Raw genomic sequence first — 23898 nt, forward strand, 5'->3', positions numbered from 1 at the left:
ACTCAATAAATTAAATAAATGCAAAATAATTCCAGTATTTCCTGATGGCAGCGAAGCCAATAAGACAATTGTCAAAATAAAGTAAAATGGTATGTCTCAGATTTGTACTTCAGAATAAATTTCCCCATTAAGAACAAGTCAGTCTTCATTTTTAACTGGAGTTGTAAATATTAAATCTGTATTACAGTTGACTAAACAAGCAACTTTCAAGGAGCTTAATATCTCTCGTTATCTAATAAATGACAGAAAGCCCAATGCACATGGTACTAAATAACTTCTCTCAGAGTATCAAACATTATGTCCTCCTAGTTGAGACTTAGAAACCACAACTGCATATGCAAAGCGATGCCAGCTAGCTTGCAAGATAAATCCTAAAAATGGAATCTTCACTACCTCATAACTTTAAACAAAAAAGAAAATAGACTCAAGGAAAGAACACTCTTCCATGTTTTGCCCATATAAATTTTTCTTAAACCCAAATAACTCTTTAAATATATATTTCCTTCCATAAATACCACCCTTAGATTTCACATTTCATAGGGATATAATAAGATGCGGCTCATGGAGTAAGAAATAAAAAGTTACAAGTCAATGCTACATGGAACTTAAAACCTAGATGTTCTAATCAATTTTTTAAATCAGAATATTAAAATACTGTTCTTTAAGTTACAATGTAAAAAAATTCATTGTGGGTCACAGCATATAAAGACCTTAAGAAAAACAGCAGTTAGGAAAAGCAGCTTAATAACTAGAGCTTAAAGAGGTTTAAAAATTTTATCTTTATCAACCTCATCAATACATTATCAATTGTAATGATTATATTTTCAAAATACTGATATGTGAAATGCCAATAGATTCCACATACACAAACACACACACAAGCAACCTAAGTGTCCATCCACGGATTAACTGATACAGAAGAGGTGGTATATACATACAATAGAATATTACTCAGCCTAAAAAAAAATAAAAATCTTGCCATTTGCAAAAACATGGATGGATCTAGGGGGTATAATGCTAAGTGAAATAAGTCACACAGACAAAGACAAATACCATATGATTTCACTCATATGTGGAATTGAAGAAATAAAACAAAACAAATGAAGAAAAAAAGAGACAAAAAACCAGACCCTTCAATACAGAGAACAAACTGGTGAAACAGATAAAGGGGATTGAGTATAGTTACCGTGATGGGGAAAAAAAAAAAAAAGTATACTTCTCCTGATGAGCACTGAGTATGTATAGAATTGTTGAATGATTACATTGTACACCTCAATCTAATATAACACTGTATGTTAATTAGACTTCAATAAAAAAATAAACACACATTCAAAATACAGATTTAAAGAAGCACTTAAAGAAATAAAAGCAAAATGTTTGCTAAAATCGTACCTGTTTCAGGTCAGAATTTTCATTTTTTTCTTTCTCTGCATTTTCAATATTCACAATTTGTTGTTGAAGTTTTAACCTAAATATCACAACCCAACAAAAAATATTATTAAGAATCCATAGTTCATATATTTCAATGAATTAGATAATCATATTAGGGTACCCATATTGACACCAGACATTGTGCTTGCAAAGTGGCAGATAAAACAATAAGTATTTTGACTTCAGGCAGTTAAATGTGTTCACATATAACTAAGATGTAACAAATTTCTGCTTTTGCTATGGAAAAATCTACAAACTACTGGCATAGAGAAGATGAGAAATCAAGTATGTCTAAGAAGACGAGAGACTGTTTACATGGAGATATAAATCTGATGAGTAGGATTTTGATAAACACAGGGAACAACCTGAACAGATGGCCTTTGGTGGAAGAGTGAACAATGTGTTGCTAAGGCCTCAGAAAGTTGTCCAGTGTGGGAGAAGCCATCTTTATCACCATACAATATTTCATAGCTTTCAGACACACTGCTACTCACTTGCTCCCCACAAGGTTATGGAGCTCCTCAGTGTATCTTTTGTTTTGTTTTGTTTTAAAAGATTATATTTATTTATTCATCAGAGACAGAGGCAGACGGAGAAGCATGCTCCCCACGGAGCAGAGAGCCTGATGTGGGGGACTCGATCCCAGGACCCTGGGATCATGACCTGAGCCAAAGGTAGACGCTTAACCGACTGAGCCACCCAGGCGTCCCTCTTCAGTGTATCTTTAATGCCTACTCTGATATAGCTATAGTAAAACAGGCATTTAATTAAGGCTGATCATTCTTTAAAAATTTTATTTATTTATTTGAGAGACAGCAGTGAGAGAGAGAGAGCACAGAGAGAGAGGAAGAAGCTGACTCCCTGCTGAGCATGGAGCCTGACTTGGGGCTCAATCCAAGGACCCCGAGATCATGACCTGAGCTAAAGGCAGATGCTTAACCGACTGAGCCACCCAGTTGCCCCAAGGTCATTTTTAACTGTAGTAATTTCTCACAATAATTCTAGGAAAGTAAGCAGAGTCATTTCAATTTTATAAATAAAGAGATTAAGGCTCAGGCCTAAATCATATTGGCCTACCAACCAACCAACCAACTTGGGTCTTATAACCCAACTAAGTGTTCCTCTCCCATTTCATTATGCAGCGATTTTAATGATTTTAAGTTCAAAATTTACAAGAAAACTATCTAGTATAAGACACCATAGTATATTTTATAAAATATGAGCTTTCATCCCTGAGATGAATGTTTATACAATGTATGTCCTTTTCAAAAGGAATGATACATTTTCAACCAGAACCTTAAAATGTAGAGTATCTCTGGTAACCAAATAACTAACCACATGTGAAAGACTTTAAGCTAATAGGATATGCCAATATGTGATAGGATATGCCCTTAACCTCTCCCTTTTTAAAATTCTTTAAACACTTATCTGAAATACAAGTCATTTGGCATTTAGTATATATAGTTTGGCATTATTAGCATGTCTTATCAATCCAGTTAGAACTGCTTATTGGAAAGACAACAGTCTCAAGAGCCTAGAGCTGTGCTTTAGACACTAATAAGTATTCAATAAATATTTGTAGATGGACTGAATGACCCAACCCAAATCCTGGGTTAGACATTTAAATGTGTAAGGTGACTAGACAATATGACATGGCAGAAACCAAAGACCCAATGCTTCCTGAGATATTTACATACAAATGCCAGAAACAATGGATCTAAAGAAAAAGGGACAGTCTTGCTTTTACTTGGCTCCTTTAACAGTACCAGTCATACCCTTATTTCATAATTCCAACTACATTATTACTCTCTCAAACTTTCTGTGCATTTCACCCTTAAATGTTTACAGATGTTATTAACTTGGTGCTTTTAGATTATCGAGTTAATAAAGGTTTCTTTCTACAAAATCATGACGATACAAACAGAGGAGAAAATACTGTGGGTCCCAGCTCAGGGCCAGAGTTAGAAAGTTAGGCCCCAAGTAAATCTTAGCTCTGGTCAAGATTTTGGATACATCTGGTAAATCAATAAGAAAACAAAATCCTGTTAAGAAAGCAATGTGGCCTAAATGTTTTCTAAATAAGTTATATAGATAAGAAAGGAAACAATGCCCTATAAATAAAAACTGAAGCCAAAGAAACCAATGATAAAGAGTATTTGACTTTCATTAAAATACGAAAGGAGTAAATACCATTATGGTAGACTATTAAAAGAGGACATACAAAGTTTTCTTCAGTTCACTTCACTAAGGCAGGGTCAGAATCTACAACTGATATGATGGGTTTTTTAAAAAGAAAATTAGTCCATGATTTGAGATTACAGTTAGGATTATAAGGGATAGTGGAATTTAACCTAAATAAAAATTAACAGAGCTGATTAGCGTTTAGGAATAAATTCAATGGTCTTAATCTCAGTAACAAAAGTGTTCAGAACAAATTATTTCAAAAGGCAATGCGGCACTTAGGAATAAAATATAGTATCTCTTTTGGTGAGAAGGTTTTGAATATTTAAGGTATGTCACAACAAATCAAAAGAAAGCAAGTCTTAAAATAGAACTAAAAAGTACAGAATAAAATACAGTTAACTAACTTTCATTAGGATATCAGTAAAGGCAGGGGCACCTGGGTAGTTCAGTTGGTTAAGCCTCTGACTCTTGATTTCAGCTCAGGTCATGATCTCAGGGTTCTGAGATTGAGCCCTATGGAGCCTGCTTAAGATTCACTCTCTCCCTCTCCCCAACTCTTCTCTCTCAAAAAAAAAAAAAAGCTATTAGTAAAGGCTACATAAGACACATGCAATTTGAGCTGGACCTTGAAGGCAAAATAAGAGTCCAGGGTAAAGAAATTAGACACAGATGAAGAAGATAATGAAGTAAGACTCTAGAGAAACAAAAGGAATGGGATTCAGAACTCTTGAGAAGTAAAGGGAGAATGGATATCTTCATTAAAATAGAAAGGGAGGAGAGAATGGATGAGGATACAGAAATTCTCCGTGAGAAGTTAAGAGAATTTACATCCAGGAGCTTTTGCTCAGGTACAAGTGAATGGCGGACAAATAGATGCCAAGCTGAATGGGAAGCAAGGGAGCCAGGCTAAGAGACTGGAAGAAGAAAAAAGTACAAGAACTAGTTTCAATATCAATTTGAATATCAAACTGCAGTGTCTTCAGTGAGATTAAGGGGATAAGAGAAAAAAATTTATGTCTTTGAAATGATCAGTTCTAAGGGATGACCTTAAATGGCTAAGCGTAGGGTCCGCTAAAGTGGAATAAGGATAAAGAGTACCAGAGGGAAGATACACTATAAGGCTGAGGTGTTAGATGGGTCAACAATATGAATGGTGCAGTCACAAAGAACAATGGCAAAGGGTAGAGAATAAAAACAAACTGAGCCAGAAGTCAAGGTCTTCAGCGACTGTTGGGGAACATCTTGTAGGTTAGTCAATGACAGAGAAGAAAATAGGAATAAGATGGATGCAATGAGTATCAAAAGCAAAACCATTTTAACCCAAGTTAGTCAATCAATTGTCTAGAAGCAAAAGTGGGGTTCATAAACACAGATTTCCTTCCTGGTCCCTAGTTGCAGGAAAGAGGAAGGAAGACTAATTCCACTTAAAAGGGTTGCCAGGACCAAGTCAGTTTTCAGTGAGGGTATATTTTTTTTAAAATGTGGAGATTGCAAAAAAAATTATTGGTAATGGAATAGAGATTTCAGAGAATCAGCAAATATTGTTGAAAAGATAGGTTTAATGGGTTGGCCATGAGGAGAAATCAAAAGGTGAAGGATGAAGAAGTTGCCAAATGAGAAACTATGAGATCAAGTACTTTGTATTTTTAAAGTAATTATGGAAATAATGGAAGAAGAAATAGTTGATAGACCAGAGGGCCAAGGTACAACAGAGAATGGAACTACAGAAAAGTTTAAACAGAAACAATAGGAGTAACAGTGAGATGGAGTCATTCCAAGTTCTCTTCACAGTACAGGTAGCTAATTATGATGATTATTGCCTAGGTTTTCTGTGGCAGGCAGCTCATGTGTGTCATTTCAACATTCAACAAATATTTACTGACTACCTACAAATGCTAAGCCTAGTCCTAAGTGTTACAGATATACCAGAGAATAACAAAAACAGAATTCCTATCCTTAAGGAACTTACAGTCCAATGGTACTATGTGATTAAGTTTTTTTTAATGATGGAAATGTTCTATAATTTGTACACCCAATATAATAGCCACTAGCTAGCTACATGTAGCTATTTCAAATAGTGCATATTTCAAATACTACAACTGAAGAACTAAACTTTTAATTTTTTTATTAATTTAAAATTAGATTTAAATAGCTCTGTGTGACTAGTAATACCATATCAGGCACCCAAGTTCTGATTCTGGCCATTATTAGCAAAAAGAGACTTTCCTGGGAAGGTATGAGACTCATTGAATCAACACCACAACCAGGCTAAAATAATTGACCAGAATCGCCAGCAAGGACATACCAACGAACCGTCTGTCCTTCAAATGTTGCCACATATTCTTCTATCACTTACTTTGTAGTTCAAATTCTGGAACAGAACTTGCCCAACTGGCCAAGTATAAGTCCCTTCCTCTCCACTAAGATGATATACAACAGATAATTCATCTAAAGATGAAATATAAATAGAAAGGAGATATATTAAGTAACAAATAATTTTTTTCAATGTTTCTGAAAAAATCAGAAAGCCACAAATGGAAAATAAGAGCTCTGGCTTTAAGCAATGCAAAAAATAAGGGATTCACTACAGGATTAACTTAAATGATCAAGTTCCCTTTCCTTGAGCTGGTCATTGCTGCTATTTCCCCAACATACCTCCTCCTCACTTCTGGTAACAAAATATACTTCCCCCACCCCCCACCACTCTGAAATAGGCATAAACCTAGGCTGAATCAGAGTGCCCCTATCCCCCTAGCCATAGTGATGGACCCAGGAATGGGCATGTGAACCAGGCCCAACTTCTTTTCTAGATTTTTCTGACTTACATCGTCAAGTAAGAATCCTATCTTCTTTGATCTCAAAAATAAAGTCTTGGCTCCACAGAGAAAGCAGTAAGAGAGAAAGAGACATAAGGGTTAGAAGAGGGAGTGAGATGAAAGGAGGGAAGAATGTTTCTAGATCCAGGTGTCCATGAGACCAGCACAATCCCTGTTCTTTCCACAATTTATGTCTGCAAATAAAGACCCCTTTTTCACTTAACTTAGGTGGAGTTGTATTACTGTCATAACCAAAAGTTGAATAAATAGTTTCTTACTTAAAATCCTTTTCAAGGGATGCCTGGGTGGCTCAATTGATTAAACATTTGCCTTCAGCTCGGGTCGCGATCCCAGGGGCCTGGGATAGAGCCCCGCATCGGAGAGCTTGTTTCTCCTTCTGCCTCTGCCCCTCCCTGCTGCTTGTGCTTTCTCTTCCTCTCTCTCAAATAAACAAAATCTTTAAAAATAAATAAAATCCCTTTAAAAATATCTTAAAATTTTAAATAATTTTTCCATGTTTTTAATTTATAGGTAACTATGAATTTTATAAACTCATTGTGCGGTGGGACAGTCTCCTGAAATACAGAATACTGTTGGAACAATACTTCTGTTATTTAGTCTAGTGAAGAAGAAACCACTTTAATGAGGACAGGAGACTGGTATATAATTAATAATTTAAAGCATCGGCCAAAGCAGTAATTAATCCTACTTATCACAGATATTTGTTGTTTGTAAATAAATGAATACTTCTGGTTTATGTGACTTAGACTTTTCAGCTCCTTAAGCAAGACCTTTTTCTCTACAGGTAGTTTCTTGCTGACCTATTATCAATTCTAAATAAGACAAGCTTGCAATTACTATTATTTTAATGAATGACCAAAATAGATCTGGTATATGTAGCTAAACTTATAAATCAGAAAATCAGACCTGCCTTGAGAAAAACAAAATTGTAGATCATTTTTAAAAAAGTCCTATAGGGACACCCGGGTGGTTCAGTTGGTTAACCGACTGCCTGCAGCTCGGGTCATGATCCCAGAGTCCTGAGATCAAGCCCTGCTTCAGGGTTCCTGTTCCTTGGGGAGCCTGCTTCTCCCTCTCCCTCTGCCTGCCACTCCCCGTGCTTGTGCTCTGTCAAATAAATAAAATCTTAAAAAAAAAGTCATATAAATTTTGCAAATTACTCCTTCTGCTACATTTTATGTTAGTTACTAGGTCCTTATTTTAAAATAAGTTCGGGTCAATTATACATTATAAATGATCTGGAGAAACTGAAGAGAAATCAAAAAAATTATCGAAGTGACTAATGGAACAGAAAATGATTTCTGTTAAAGAAAGGCTGAAGAAATGAATGCTATTTTATATAGCAAAAAAAAACAAAAAAACAAAAAAAACAAAAAAAAAAACAAACACAAAAAACCCAAGGGCCACATTCATTATTGTCTCCAAGTAACAACAGTTTGCTTGACATCTATCACTATGTCAACAGAAGCCAAACCAGGAGAAACAGGCTTAAATTCCCACAGAAAAGATCCTAACTGGCTAAACTGTGGAACCATAATGGGATAAAACATTAGAGTGGGGTTTTCTGGGGAAAGTATCTCTCTCTCCTTTCTAAATATTGTCAGGGAGAAATAAACAAAAAAAAAAAGCTTTACCTGTCTGAAACAGTTAAAAAAAAAAGTACTCCTCTAAAAGCAAAGAACAGGACAAAACTGGCTCTCCAAATCCATTACAGATTTATGATTCTAGAACTGTAGCAGCCAACATTTAAATTAATCATTCATAAAACCTGACATGAGTAAATAATATATGTATCTCTGCCTGAAGTAATTTTTTCCTGAGTAATGAAATTAATATAACACTGTACATTAACTATACTATAATTTAAATTTTAATTAAAAAAAAAAAACCTTGTCCCAAAACATAACCTATACCTTAATGAACATGATTTTAAAAAACCTCTCAACTTTAATCTATGCAATTATGAAATCATTTAAGATTTTAGAAACTTAAAAAGCAGATTTCCAGGTACCTGAAGATAACAGCAGATGTCTAAATCTGTGCTATCCATATGTCCTGTAAAATACTACAGAAAAGCAAAGAGAATAAAGTCACACGAAACCACATTCTTTCCATAAGGCAAAAAATGCCCAAACTTCAAAGCATTTGTAAGTAAAAAGAGGAAAATAATTCTAAATCCCAGCAAGTTACTACTCATGCTCCTGCCAGAAAGTCTTTGCAGTGAGCATGGGCTCACTCCATGTAAATGAACTTAACTCATACATTAAAATAAAAAGATCCCTAAGGGGTTCCATAGCAAGACCCAACTACATGCTACACATACAAGACACATTTAAAAAAAACCAAAATGATTCAGAAAGACTAAAAATAAGGGGATGAACAAAGGCATACCCGGCAAATGGAAACAATAAGAAAACAGGAATAATGGTATCAATGTGGAATTCAAGCAAATTACACTAAATGACAAAAGCAAAGCACTTTTAAAATGCTAAAAACCACAATTCACAATTAAGATTATAACTATTATAATCATCTATATGCCAAATAATACAGCCATCATCTTTTTGAAGAAATCCACAAGAAATGCAAAGAGTCACAGACAGAAACATGCTAATAATAATAATAGGAGACTTAACGCCTACAATTGAACACTTTCTTTTCTAGTTCTTACCTAGCAGTAACAAAAACTGATGTATTACAGATGCAAAGCGAAGTGTAAAATTTAAAAAGACTCACTTTAGAGCTCCTTTAAAGCTCACTTTAGAGCATGTTCAGTGTTGACATAGAAGAGTGTCTCCTTAAATTTTTTACCCTGGGTGTCTCACTTGCTTAACCCTAGTCCTGGGCTTAATAATATTAGGTCACACACACAAAAATTAGTGCATCCCATAAAATAGAAATAATAGAAACAATACTTTCTGATTACAATGCACTAAAACTATAAATTAACAAAATAAAAAAATAAAAAGGCCTCCTACCTGGAAATTCAAAAACCTTCTGTTATGGATTGAGCTATGTCTCCCCAAAATTTGTATGTTGAAGTCTCAACCACTGTACTTTAGAAAGGGATTGCATTTGGAAACAGGACCTTTAAAGAGGTACCTAAGGTTAAATAAAGCTATCTGGGTGAGTCCTAATCCGTATGACTGGTATCCTCATAAGAAGAGGGAAAGGTATTAGAAACACAGGCACACAGAGTAAAGGCCATATGGGGACAGAGCAAGAAAGTAACCATCTATAAGCCTACGACAAAAGAGGCCTCAGGAGAAACCAAATCTGACACCACCCTGAGATCTCAAACTTCTAGTGTCCAGAACTATCAGAAAATAAATTTCTATTGTTTAAACCGTTCTGACTGTGGTACTTTATTATGACAGTCCCAGTAAACTATTAATTTCATCTCTTACTAAAAAACTATACCTTCTACTAATACATCTATTAATTCTTGGGTGAAAGGAAAATATAAATTGAAATTAGACAATCCTAAAAGATGATAATTAAAACACTACAGAATATACTTAATATACCTAAAACAGGGATAAGAAAAATCTCATACTAGAAACCTTACCAATAAAAATGAAAGAACAGAACACTTGTTGAGTTAAATTCCCAACTCAAAATATAAAAAAAAAAAAATGAACAAAGTAAACTAAAGAAAGCATAAGGTATACAACATGATCTTAGAAAACTCAAAATCTACAAAGCAGCTAGTAGAAAATACATGACTTTAATAAGGTCACAGGATTCAAGGGCAATACATAAAAGTCCACTAACTATATTTCCACATGCCTGCAATAAACAGAAACTGAAATTTTTAAAAAACCACTCCCATTTATAATCACATAAAAATGCTGAGGAATAAAATGTAACATAAGATATGCATGACATATTCAATGAAAACTATAAAACTCTGATGACAGAAATTAAAGATGATCTAATTAAATGAAGAGACGTGCCATTATTCATGGATTGGATAGGCTCAATATTGTTGAGATGACAACTCTTCTCAAACTGAGCTACAATTCAGATTCATTGCAATTCCAATCAAAACCCTAACAAGCCTTTTTGAAAAAGGTGACAGGTTGATTTTAAAATTTATGTGGAAAGGCAAAGGACCTAGAAAAGCCAAAACAATCTTTACAAGAAAGAACAAGGTGGAGAGGACTTGCACTACCTGCATCAAACTTACTATGAAGCCACAGTGGTCAAGACAGTGTGATAGTCACATGAAGACGGACAAACAGATCAGTGCAATAGGACGGAGTCCAGAAACAGATACACTTAAATGGTCAACTGATTTTCAACAAAGGAACCAAAATAATTCAATAGAGGAAAAGACAGTCTTCAACAAATGATGCTGGAACAACAGGATATCTATATGGAAATAAAAAATGAATGTCTACCATCACCTCACACTACACAAAAATTAACATGAACTGGATCATAAAACCTAAGTGTAAGAAACAAAATATTAATCTTTTAGAAGAAAACAAAATAGAAATCTTTGTAACACAAGATTAGGCAAAGCTTTCTTAAAGAGAACACACAAAAGGGGTGGCTGGAGGGCTCAGTCCATAGAGCATGCAACTTGACCTCAGGGTCATGAGTTCAAATCTCATGCGGGGCATAAAGATCACTTAAATAAGTTTTTTAAAAATTAAAACACACACACACACACAAACTAGAAAAAAAATGATAAAATGGACTTCATCAAAATAAATTTTGCTTTCAATAGACACAATTAAAATAAACAAAGCAATCCACAGACTTAGAACATATCTGTCAAATATGTATCTGACAAAGGGCTTGTTGCAAAATGAAGACCTGTTACAACTGAATATGAAAATAATTTCCCAATTTTAAATATGGGCAAAATATTTGGATGAATACTTCAAAAAACCACATTACAAGATGCTAACCATCATTAGCCATTGGGGAAAATCAAATTAAGACCACAATGATATATTACTACACATCTGCTAGGGTTAAGTTAAAAAGACTGACAATAACAAATGTCAGTTAAGATGTGTGAATTATATGGAATTGTCATAGGGGAACTCTCATACGTTGCTACAGGAATACTTCTTTGTAAAACAGTTTAGCTATGTATGTTATAAAACAGTATTGCTATATGTCATCACTCAGAAATGTCATTCCTAGACATTTAACCAAGAGAAATAAAAATGTATGCCCAAAGACTTGTACATGAATGTTCTTAGCAACATTAATCATAACAGCCCCAAACTAATAACAACCCAAATATCTGTCCATTAAAAGGAAAATGAATAAACAAATGTTACATCCATTCAATGGAATATTAATCAGCAATAGAAAGGAATGAACTACTGATATATGCAACAACATGGATAAATCTGGGGGTGCCTAAGGCTGGGGATCAGAGGCGAGGTCAACTGCAAAGAGACATGGGGAAACTTTTAGGGTAACTGAACTGTTCTATGCTTTTACTGTGGTGATGATTACAAAACTTTATACAATTACCAAAAGGCATCAAGCTGCACATTATTTAAATGGATGAATTTTATTTTATGTATGCTAAACACTAATAAAACTATAAAAACTTTTTAATGGTAGAAAAACACAGAAAGAAGAGAGTAGAAATTAATGAGGTAGGAAATAGAAAAACAGTTGACTCCATAAATCAAATTCCTAATTTAAAAAATACTGAAATGTATGCTTAAAATGATTAAAATAGTGAATTGTTATGTATATTTTATCACAATAAAAAGAATAAAATCAACAAAGCACTAGCTGACTAGATTAACAAAGAGAGGAAGAAAGCACATATACAAATAAGAAATGGCCCAGGGAAAGTAAGCATTGAAACGGAACAAATTGAAAAATAAAAACTATTCTGCAGATCTCTATGCAGACAAATTTGAAAACCAAGATGAAATAATTTCATATGAAAACACAGATTATCAAAATTTATCCCAATAGAGACAGAGAGCTTTAACAGAGTGTTTTTTATAAAATAAACAGATAATTATTCCAGAAGTTAAGGTTGGTTCAAGATTAAGAAATCCATTAACACACAATATTAATAGCATAAGAGAGGAAAAATTATGATTGTCCCCAGAGATGCTGAAAACCTTTGAAAATTTTCAACATCATGCCTATCATTTCTACTATAGTGTTTGCCAAATGATCTTTTCCTATTTCCATCATTCTTTCTACGTTTATTAGTTGGAATTCTCCTGAAAAGAGCTTTCCTTCTCTCTAAATATTATACATTATATCATCTGGACACACAGATTTTATTTTATCCTCTGGATTATAACCTTTTATTACAACTTATTTCTTTGCTTAAATTGTCTCATATTTGGCCACTGGGTTCTAAGATGAGTGGAAGAATGTATGATGAGAAAATTTACATAGTCTCAAAGTATTTCCCCATAAGATAATTATGTATCACAAAGAGAAAAAAAGTTATTTTATACTGGAAAAATCTGGCCAACACCACCTTAACCAAACAATCAAAGTGAACATCACCAGTAAGGGGACAAATAATATATCTCCTAATATAATGCACTGAGGACACATGACTTTGACTTTGGTATTATTTTTGCTAAAAATATATAACCTGAATTTAATCATAAAGAATTTAAGACAAACTCAAATTGAGGGACAAGCTACAAAATAACTGGTCAGCACTCTTCAAGGAAAGGCAATGTATGATTCTGGACTGGATCTTGGACCAGAAAAAGGATATCAGTAGGACAATTGGTAAAATTTGAATAAAGTCTATAGGTTTGATAACACTAATATTTATTTCCTGATTATATTAATGTTAGTATCTTAGCTTTGATTAATGTAATATGGTTATGTAAGATGTCAATCTTTAAAGATCTCGGTGAAGATCATGTGGGAATTTTACAATGTTTTGTTACCTCTGAAATTATTTCAAAATGAAGTTTAAAATATACACATGCATATATAACCTAATACTCTGAAGTTCCCTTCTGGCCGACTCTTCTGCCATCTGTGAAGCCCGCAATTTCTCTTCACACTGATCCTTTTCAGATTGCCTCCAGACATCATGTTCCACTTTCATTTTCTCTAAATCCGCTAATCTGTTCTCAAGTTCTATCCTAAAACAACAAATGATAATTATGTTACAACAACTACAATGAGGATGATATGAGAGCAAAATATTTTCATTTGCAAGGAGACTGAACACAAAATAAGGTAATTAAGTACTTACTTTTCATCTTGTAATACCACAAGTTTTTGATAACCTTCTTCCTTGACAGCTTGTACTTTACGTATTAATTCACGATCCTTTTCTACTAGGAGAGCTTTGTGGTGTTCGACAGCTGACTTGAGAATTTCATTGTCTGACTGTAATCCTAGTATTTTTTTAAGGAAAAAGATATGCTGTATTCAGTGTTATTAAGCTGAAAAAATTGTAACAGCAAGCATCCATAAACTCGTAAGACAACTAAAAAAACGTAGAAAGTCTGTATATGTATTTTCAAAGATCTATACATTACTGATAAACCTTTCAAGAATGAAACTGACTAAAACTCAGAATTAACTATTCTGTCATTTTATTTAGCATACATATACAAATGTTTTAATAAAAGACTATATACATTTACTCACTTGACTCTTGAAAGTTGGGGACATCAACCCAGGGGATATCCAAAGAGATATAAATACTTATTTAACTTCTAAAAGGGTTTTGTAACCTTAGCCCCACAGACAGCACCATCATAAAGTTGGCTGGAAGTAGAGTGAATAAAATCACAGAACCCATCAAAACCTATCATTCTAGCAGATGTGTTATATATTTCCAATAGAAATATAAATTGGAGGGGCGCCTGAGTGGCTCAATCAGTTAAGTCAGGAGCCTTCAGCTCAGGTCATGATCCCAGAGTCCTGGGATGAAGCAAGCCCCACGTCAGGCTCCCTGCTCAGTGGGGAGCCTGCTTCTCCCTCTCCGTCTGTCTCTCAGCTCATGCTCTCACTCTATCTCAAATAAATAAATAAAATCTTAAAAAAAAAAAAAGAAATATAAATTGGAAACTTTCAAGTTTATCCAATTAATTCACAAATTTTCCTTATATTGATATGGCAAGTATTTTGCAGATGAAATAACTAAAACAAATTCATATCTAACACAAAATTTAAAAAGAATGCATAACTAGATCATAAACTCTTTAAGTCCCTTGAAAAGTTACTCCCTAACTCTATAGAAATTCATGAACCAACATTAAGTAGAGATTAATGAGGAAAAGAGTAATTCATCATAAGCTCTGTCTGAAACTATAGAGGCCAGTTCAACTAAAGACCAACTTGAAGACAGTTACAGGCCAAGGTAGCTTAAACACCTCTTAAGAAAAATCAGAAATAATATAATTCTGAGGAATCTTGATGAGAAGGACATTCTAAGACTACACTGGAGCTTAAAAATAGGCCCAATAACTAGCCTACTGTCTACATAAAAATAAAAACTGGGCTGGGGATCCACCTATCTTCCTTACATTCTTAAGTCTTAAAATGGTCTGGGACTAATAATCACATGATCTAAATAGATTTACAACTTAAACTCAGAAAGTATGAAATCCCATTTGTAAAGTTTCACTTAATTTATGTATTAATCAAATAACTGACATAAACATAAGACTGATTTTTTTTTTAAAGACACATCACAAAATGAACATTCAACACAAATAAAAACAATCCATATGTGCTCTCAAATTAAAATTCAATTAGGCTGAAAATCTGGAAATAAAAATTCAGTTTGATCTATTTTAATAATTTGTTTGTATGTAAAAATAATAGTAAAAAGCATGGGAAATCATATATTACCATCCAGTTCACTCTGAATCTTATTCCTTTCTCTTTCTAGCTCACTCTTAGCTCTTGCTGCCTCCAGTTTGATGTCTGTTATTTCTAGTTTGTTTGAATGTTTAAGTTCTTTTACCTGTTGATAATTAGAAATTGAAATTACTATAGGTCATTTTCTTGCCATTAACTGCTTCCCAAAAACATCAGTAGAAACGAGAAAACGTTTTGGTAGCAGAGTACACAGTGTAAGTACCTTCCAATGGGAAGGTGCTTCAGGGCCTTGAACAGTATTTGGTACCAAGAAAACAGCCTTTTCCTAACAGAATTATTTCTTTACAAATATCTGGCTGGGATCATCTGGGTTAATCTTGCCTTAAAAGGCTTAACTGCAAGTACCTAAAATCTAATAGTCAACGACGGACACATCTTCAGAGAAAAAAACCTAAAACCTTCCTTTAAAAAAAAGTGCTGGTGACGAGAAGGCATTCTAGATATAAGGAACAGCACATAAACTGTTATAAAGGCATAACATCACACAGTATGCTTGCAAGAAACAATGAGCAATGTGTTAGAACAGAAGAAGGCAGGAAATCTGTAGACTGGCAGAGAAGAAACTTTATATGCCGTACAAAAGGGCTGTGTATCCTGTTAGCTACTGAAGGGGGCACAATCAACTTTGTCTCAGAAAATTAACTCTAATTGCAAATTAAGATTAAGAAACTGAAGGTAAAGACACCAATTAAGAGGCAAAGGATTGATCAAGTGGGCAAGAAGGAAGAATCAATTGAATTGTGTGTGTGTGTGTGTGTGTGTGTGTGTGTGTGTGTGTGTGTGTGTGTGTATGGATGTGGTGGCAGTGAGAAGAATGAGTATAAAACATATAAATCTAATTTAAACTTTTACTGCCCAAACCTGATTCTTTTAAAGCCCTGAGTGAATGGAAACAATTGTCAATATTTTCCATATAATTAACCAATCACATAACTAATTTTGTTTTCTCTGAGACAAGTTGAATGATTCTAGTTCATGAGTAGTATTCATTCATTGGATAAATATTTACTGAGTACCTATTATATGCCCTAGCACAGTTGTAGGAGCTGGGGTTACAGAAGCAAACAAAAAAGCTTAATCTCTCCAGTTATCTGCACTACCCTCTAATATTTTTCATTTCCTTTCCTTTTGGTAAGGTGCTTCTAAAGTTAGTCCTACAGTTAATCCTCTAATGAGGATTTAACCAATACAGGTATAAAAATTAGACAAACCTCTACTCTGACATACTGATGCATAAAACTATGAAATTAGAGTAGAAAACCACAAATATATACAAGCCAAATATGTAAAATGTAAGATGATGGGAACAGGAGGGCAGAGGATAATATCCTTGAGTGCCACGGAAATCTATAAAAACTGAAGATGGGAGTTAGAAACAAATGAGAAAGAGCTCCTAGAGCCAAAGAGGAGAAGGATGAGAAATAGAAGTGTCTTACCAAAAGAGGTTCCATCTATGAAAGGTCTTAAAAACACTGTAAGGAAGGGTTTGGTCAAAATCCTCACTTAAAGAACAACAGAAAGCAAGTACTCTGCTTCCTTTGTACTGCTAACCACATTTTAAGATGCATGCTTTGCTTCCAAATAAACAGAGAATTTTTAAATGACACTACAGAGGCTGCTGGGACAATGGCGGAGCAGGACGACCCTGGGCTCACCTCTTGCCGTGTGGCCGCCTGGAGAGCACCCACGTTGGCAATAAATAACCCAGAAAGCAACCGGAAAACTGGCAGAACAGACTCCCCGCAGCCCGGCATAGACAAGAGGCCACAGCGAAGCAGATCCACCCCCTCCGATCGCTCTTGGCAAGATCCCAACAAAGAGGTGCCACAAGCCTGGCAGTGTGTGCGCAGCCCAGACAAGGGCCAGCACCACTCCAAAGTGAGTCCTGCCCCAGGGAGAGGGGAAGATAACCACACGCCAGTTGGACTGTGACCCCAGCAGTGCGTTGGGGGCAGGCAGATGGTCTGACTGCAGGCCCCACCCACCAACAAAAGCTTCTCCGGGGACGACACAGAGAAAGTGCCTGTAGTTTGGTACTACTGCATCTCTGGCCAACACCTGGTCTGACTCAACTCGAGCCCAAGGCAGCCCCAGACTGGCTCACTAACACTACAGGCACCAGACTCTGCCCACAACAGACAGAGAGCCATCGCAGGCCGGACTGAAGGCAAACACATCCCAGCCACAATGGTAGGACACCCTTGTAGCAACACACGTATAGGAGACACCCCCTGAAGCACCATTTTCTGATGAAAAGGAGACATTGCGCTGCAGGACCTCTTCTTCATAAAGCCATGACTTTCAAGTGCGGGAGACATAGCTGACTTTCCTAACACAGAAAAACAGATACAGCAACAGATAGAATGAGGAGAGAGAGGAATATGTCCCACAGGAAAGAGTGGAACAAAATCAGAGCAGGAGACCTAAGCAAAATGGAGAAAAGTAATATGTCTGATAGAGAATTTAAAGTAATGCTCATAAAGATACTCACTGGTCTTGAGAAAAGAGTGCAGAACCTTCATGAGACCCTCCACCAAGAGATAGGAGACGTAAAAAAGAACCAATTAGAGCTACTGGACTCAATAAATGGAAATAAAAATAAACCACCTGGAATAAGTAGCAAACAAGAGGAAGAAGAACGGAGCAGCCACCTGGAGGACAGAGTAATGGAAAGTAATCAAGCTAAGCAGATGAGAGGGGAAAAAAAATACGCAAAATGACAATAGACCCAGGGAACTCAGCAACACTGTCAAGCATAACAGTTGCATGATAGGGCTCCCAGAAGGAGAAGAGTGAGAAAAGGGGGCAGAAGATCTGTCTGAAGAAATAATAGTTCAAAACTTCCTGAATCTGGGGAGTGAAAAAGAAATCCAGAATCCAGGAGGCACAGAGAACCCCCAACAAAACCAACCCAAAGAGGTCTGCACCAAGACGCAAAGTAAATAAGATGGCCAAAAGTAGTGATAAAGAGAGAATTTTAAAAGCAGCAAGAGAAAGGAAAGCAGTGACATACAAAGGAAACCCCATACGGCTATCAGTGGGTTTTTTAGCAGAAACTCTGCAGGCCAGAAGGCAGCAGCATGATCAATTCCAACTGCTAAAAGGAAAAAAATCTACAGCCAAGAATACTCTATCCAGCAAGACTTTCATTTAGAATAGAAAGAGAGATGGATGTTCCAGAAAAACAAAAGTTAGAAGCAAAACCAGCCATGTCCCTGTCACACATGATGCCATCAGCCTGTGGGTCCCAAATCCACAGTCCAGCCGCCCTTCTGCCCAAGTCAGCATGCACAGCCTGCCACCTGCTCAATGCCAAGTCAGCATGCACGGCCTGCCACCTGCTCAATGCCAAGTCAACATGCCTTCACCTCAGACTGCCAAGGGCTCAAACTGGCACTCTTCCCCTCAAATTCCAGCCCCTGTGCTCAAGTTTGTGCACAAAAGTGGGCATAATTATAACAACAGAATGAAGCAACCCAAACAGTGATACTATTTCTGTGGAATATAGAATGGATAAAAGGAGTGTGCTAGGCTGAGAACATCACAAACAAGCACATCAAAGAATAATAAATACATACAGCATGATTCTGGTTAGTAAAAAAAACAAACAAACCTGGGAAGAATAAAACAAGATGAAATCAGAGAGGGAGAAAAACCATAAGAGACTCTTTACTATAGGAAAGAAACTGAGGGTTGCTGGAGGGGAGGCAGGTGGGGGGGATGGGGTAACTGGGTGATGGGCATGAAGGAGGGCAAGTGATGGAATGCACTGGATGTTCTATGCAACTGATGAATCACTGAACTCTACCTCTGAAACTAATACACTATATGTTAATTAACTGAATTTAAGTTAAAAAAAGGAACCCCCCAAAAATAAAAAAAATAAATGACACTACATAAAATGAATACCTTGTGCTGACACCAGGTCTGCAGTTTTAAACATTTCTGAAAGCAAGTCTCACAGAACAATGTTTAACTACATGAAAGCAGCTAAGACACTGTATTTATTTTAACAACTTAAACTTTCTGTGGATTGGACTCTACTACATTATAATTTCATGGACAGACAGAATTTACACTATAAGTGTTTAAAATTTTGAAGAAATACAACTACAATGAAAATCCAATTTCTATAACAAATGAAATTACAACCTGCTATTATATACTAGCTGTAAAAGGTTAAAATGACATAACAGTTAATTAAACCACACCATAGCTTCTCTAAATATGAGGTGGAAAATTATAGCCATCTTATTTTGCAAAAAGTTGATTCATTTCAACAAGAACTACGAAATATATAAAAAACCTATTTCTTGATTCATTTCACTCTGAGAAAATATTTTTTTCAACTCAAATATAATTATTGAAACTGGAAGAACAGTAGACAGGAAGTCAAAAAGTAAAGTCTGATTTCAGGCCTACTTTTATTATTAAACTAGTGGTATATGCTCAGAGTGCTTGTCCTTGCTGCATTTGAATTTACTCATCTATGGACCTATAGGAGTTTCAGTTTTCCTATAGTGCCACATTTCTATAATCCTAAAATAATGAATGCACTTATAGTAATTGCTAACTTCCTAAAAATATATTAAAAGGATTTATTAAAAATGAAAAACTTATAGGAATTTTATTACTAAACTATGACAAACAGCAGCACTTTCTATAAGTAATCTGAAGCAAATTCCAACTAGTCACAATAAACTTTTCTTTCTGACTCTAGATCCCTGGTTCTTCACTTTTTTTGTGATCAGGCATCAAAATTCCTAGGAGTACTAGAGATCATTTCCTAAATAAAATGTATAATGTTAAAATGTTGCATGGGCCAAGATACTGTTTCTCTTTTGTTTTTTTTTCACAATACATTTTCCATTTTGGCCTTCATGTTGCCAATTTGCTTTATGCTTTTGACTTAACAGAAGCAAGTATCCAGAAAGTATTATCTAGTGCTACTAAATTTAAGAAACATAAAAAATAGCAACATTAGGCATTTTACAAGGGTTCAGAATCTGTTAAATTACACATACACATATACACAGACATGCAAGAAAACAATATATGTAAGCAAGAACGGTAAATATAGTTGAAAAAAATGTATTACTCAAGAAGCTCTTGACACAAATTCCGAAGAGACAGTACTTAAAATCTGATCTTTTTCAAAGATCTGAGATGGTATGACCTCATTAATGTAGCTAATAAGGATATCTGTGTGGGGGGCGCCTGGGTGGCTCAGTTGGTTAAGCGACTGCCTTCGGCTCAGGTCATGATCCTGGAGTCCCGGGATTGAGTCCCACATCGGGCTCCCTGCTCAGCAGGGAGTCTGCTTCTCCCTCTGACCCTCTTCCCTCTTGTGCTCTCTGTCTCTCATTCGCTCCCTCTCAAATAAATAAATAAAATCTTAAAAAAAAAAATTAAAAAAAAAAAGGATATCTGTGTGGGAAGATTTCCTTAAACTGCATATTTTATTGGAGTTTTAAAGATCAAACACTTCCTGAGATACCTAGAATTTATCTCACTGAATGTTAAGTATCTTTTTTTTTTTTAAAGATTTTATTTATTTGACAGACAGAGACACAGCGAGAGAGGGAATGCAAGCAGGGGGAGTGGGAAAGGGAGAAGCAGGCTTCCCACTGAGCAGGGAGCCCAACGCGGGGCTCAATCCCAAGACCCTAGGATCATGACCTGAGCTGAAGGCAGACACTTAACGACTGAGCCACCCTGACGCCCCGAATGTTAAATATCTTTAAGGTCACCATTTTCAGGCCATCTTTGGTAATACTTTTTAATCCAAGACACTGCGAATCACACTGACATAATTCTGTTCAAAAACATGACAAACATTTACAAATTTGAATAACTTAGACAAATACATCCCAGGTGTTCCTTTGCATTGCAAACAACCATTTGCTAGAGGTGCAAAATATTGATGAAAATTTCAAGTTGAAAAGAAAACTGTGACAATCATGTTTGAAATATCATTTTAAAATTTATCCTTCCAATGAAATCTTTTTACATGCATGATTCCAAATGAAAACTTGGTTTGTCTAAAGCTGAAGGGTGGTTTTTAATATAGCCATTTATACGCAAAAAACACAAGTGTGCCCTTAAAATCAGGTAACTCTTAGCAATACCAGAATTGGAAGAAAGGCATGAGAAAACTTCCTGAATTTACTTCTTTGTATACTCTATTTCTTTGTATACTCTATAATTGTAGGAACTCAATATATCTCTCTCAATATGTATACATTTGAATGTATAAATAATCTACTTAGGTTAATCAGGAAGCAATTAAATTATTAATTTATTTTCCAACAGGACTTATACAATCCTAGTAGGCTGGATGAGCTGCTAGGGATGAGCTAGAACAATGTTTCATTTCATCTATGAGGAAACTCGCTTAAAGTTCTACACACAGTTATTGATATAGTGAGGAATGGAACTAGTCAATGGGCTCAAAGGCCCGTGTCTTTATGTATATCATTTTCTCATTTAAGGATAACACCAGTGTAAAATTGTTGCCATTATTTTCATCATAGGCTACTATTTACTGCATTCAATACCATCTTTAATCTTAGAAAAATCCTGTAAGAGATAGGCATTGTTCCCACTTAAAAGTTAAGCAAACCAGAAGTCACACAGGTAATGAGTGAGATAAATGAGTTAGGATCAAAAGACAGATTTATCTGATTCAAAGTCCATGGACTTTTCTATTGTACTTCATTACCTCTTCCAAGATGACAGTTTTTAATTTCTAAATACATCTTAGTCTCAACCTATAAGCTAGACTAGAAAGACATTTGAATAAAAGTATTTCAACAATTAAAAATCTTGCCTAATTTTCACTTATTCTTTCTAGTGTTAGCCATGCCTAATGAATTAAATGATACAATGGCTATAAAACCACTTTGTAAACTGTAAAGTATAAAAATTCAAACAAAAATTTTTAATGTCACTAGAGACAGAATCTGCAAACATAAAAGAGTATGTGTTTGCCATGGAAAAAACTGGGTAGACTATCTCCCAAGGGTGGCATCTAATACATATAGTATTATGGCTTATGGCCTTTCTGACACAGAAATCACCACTCTCAAGGCTGCACTCACATTAATAAAGTTTACAAAGATTGGTCTATAAAATCAGAACTGTGAGAAAACTATAATGGAAAATAGAACACTCTAAGTCTGAAGGACAAGTGTGCATTCTCTCCCTGTAGACAAAATTATATGGGAAGTCAAATAACAGAAAGTTCTTTGGTGATCATACAATCAGAAAAATGGAATGAAATGAAATGATAGTTTCATGCCCACCATTTAAAACAGATTGGTCTATTCCTTCCCACAGTAAGAATTATCTCTCCAATGGGACAGAATACTTACATTCTACTGACTAAAACTCTATCTTCTCTCTGTCATGAACACTGCCTAAGTCCTCTCAAGTGATTCCTTGGCCAAGGAATTTATGATGACTACATTACTCCTTTAGATAAGTTCATTTCTACTATGCTACAGTAAGTTCCTTCTGGTCCGGGAGCCATTTCGTTTTTCAAGGTAATTTTACATAACTCTGCTCTGATGGAAAATAATTGATTTCACTGATTCAGAAATGAGACTTATTTCCAAGATCTTGAAGATGCCCCCAAGTACTATCATTAATAATAGCTAATATTTGGGTAATTATCTACTAGACCTTATGCAAAGTGCTTTATGCATAATATTGCATTTAATTTTGCCATAATCTATAAGGTAGATATTAGTCTGCTTATAAAGAAAAACACTGAAATTTTCAGAGAGAAAGTAAATTGCTCAAGGTCATACAGCTACTAAGGAAAATAAATGGAATTTGAATCTAGTCTGTCTTGACTCCAGAGAGGATACTGTTATTCACTACAGTTTTCTACAAAATACTTTTATCATTGCTCTATTTCTGGTTACCAGGTTCCTTATATAGAGAGCATGTGAGGGGAAAAACTGTAAGTTCCTGAGAAAACTTGGTATATAAAAGATGCGCAAACCATTATATATATTCTTTTAAAAATAACATAGGAGCACTTGGTGGCTTAGTTGCTTAAGTTGACAGCTCTGGATTTCAGCTCAGATCATGATCTTGGGGGTCCTGGGATCGAGCCCTGTGTCGGGCTCCATGCTCAGCGGGGAGTCTGCTGGAGATTCTCTCTCCCCCTCTTTCTCACACACACACTCTTTCTCTAAAATAAATAATCTTTAAAAAATAAAAATAACATAAATGCACACCATGCTGCTATTAAAATACTCATTTAACAAGTATTTATAGAATGCCTGTTGTGTGTCAGCACTGTTGCAGGAGATGGAGGTACAAGGAGTAATAAAAGCAATGTCCCTGTTCTTCAAGCTTCTATTTGGTTGAAGGAAAAGGGGGTGGGAGAGAAGAGAAGAGACAAAAAATAAACAAATATAAATATATCAAATGCTGTTAAGAGCTATGAAGAAAAATAAAGCAGGTAAAGAAGACAGTGAGGCAGGAAGAGGGAAGATGGTATTTTACATGTGTAAACAAGGAAGGCCTCTCTGAAAAAAGAGGCGAGAAAGCAAGCTATATGGACCTGAGGGAA

General features: G+C 35.3%; 1 protein-coding gene across 5 annotated transcripts in view; it reads right to left on the minus strand.

Moving 5' to 3' along the window:
- CEP83 (centrosomal protein 83) overlaps positions 1 to 23898 on the minus strand; it is a 137079-nt gene that overhangs the window by 20721 nt on the left and 92460 nt on the right. For all 5 annotated transcript variants that reach the window (XM_088025286.1, XM_028105488.1, XM_028105485.1 and 2 more), the window contains 4 exons: positions 15285 to 15399; positions 13675 to 13819; positions 13412 to 13561; positions 1393 to 1468 (listed from right to left, as the gene is read on the minus strand). In XM_088025286.1, the coding sequence (XP_087881412.1) occupies positions 1393 to 1468; positions 13412 to 13561; positions 13675 to 13819; positions 15285 to 15399 (486 nt within the window). The remainder of the gene's footprint in view (positions 1 to 1392; positions 1469 to 13411; positions 13562 to 13674; positions 13820 to 15284; positions 15400 to 23898) is intronic.

The sequence above is a fragment of the Eumetopias jubatus genome, unplaced genomic scaffold, assembly GCF_037043125.1.
Source record: "Eumetopias jubatus isolate StellerSeaLion01/CBP00866 unplaced genomic scaffold, mEumJub1_p1.0 scaffold_8, whole genome shotgun sequence".
Lineage (NCBI taxonomy): Eukaryota > Metazoa > Chordata > Mammalia > Carnivora > Otariidae > Eumetopias > Eumetopias jubatus.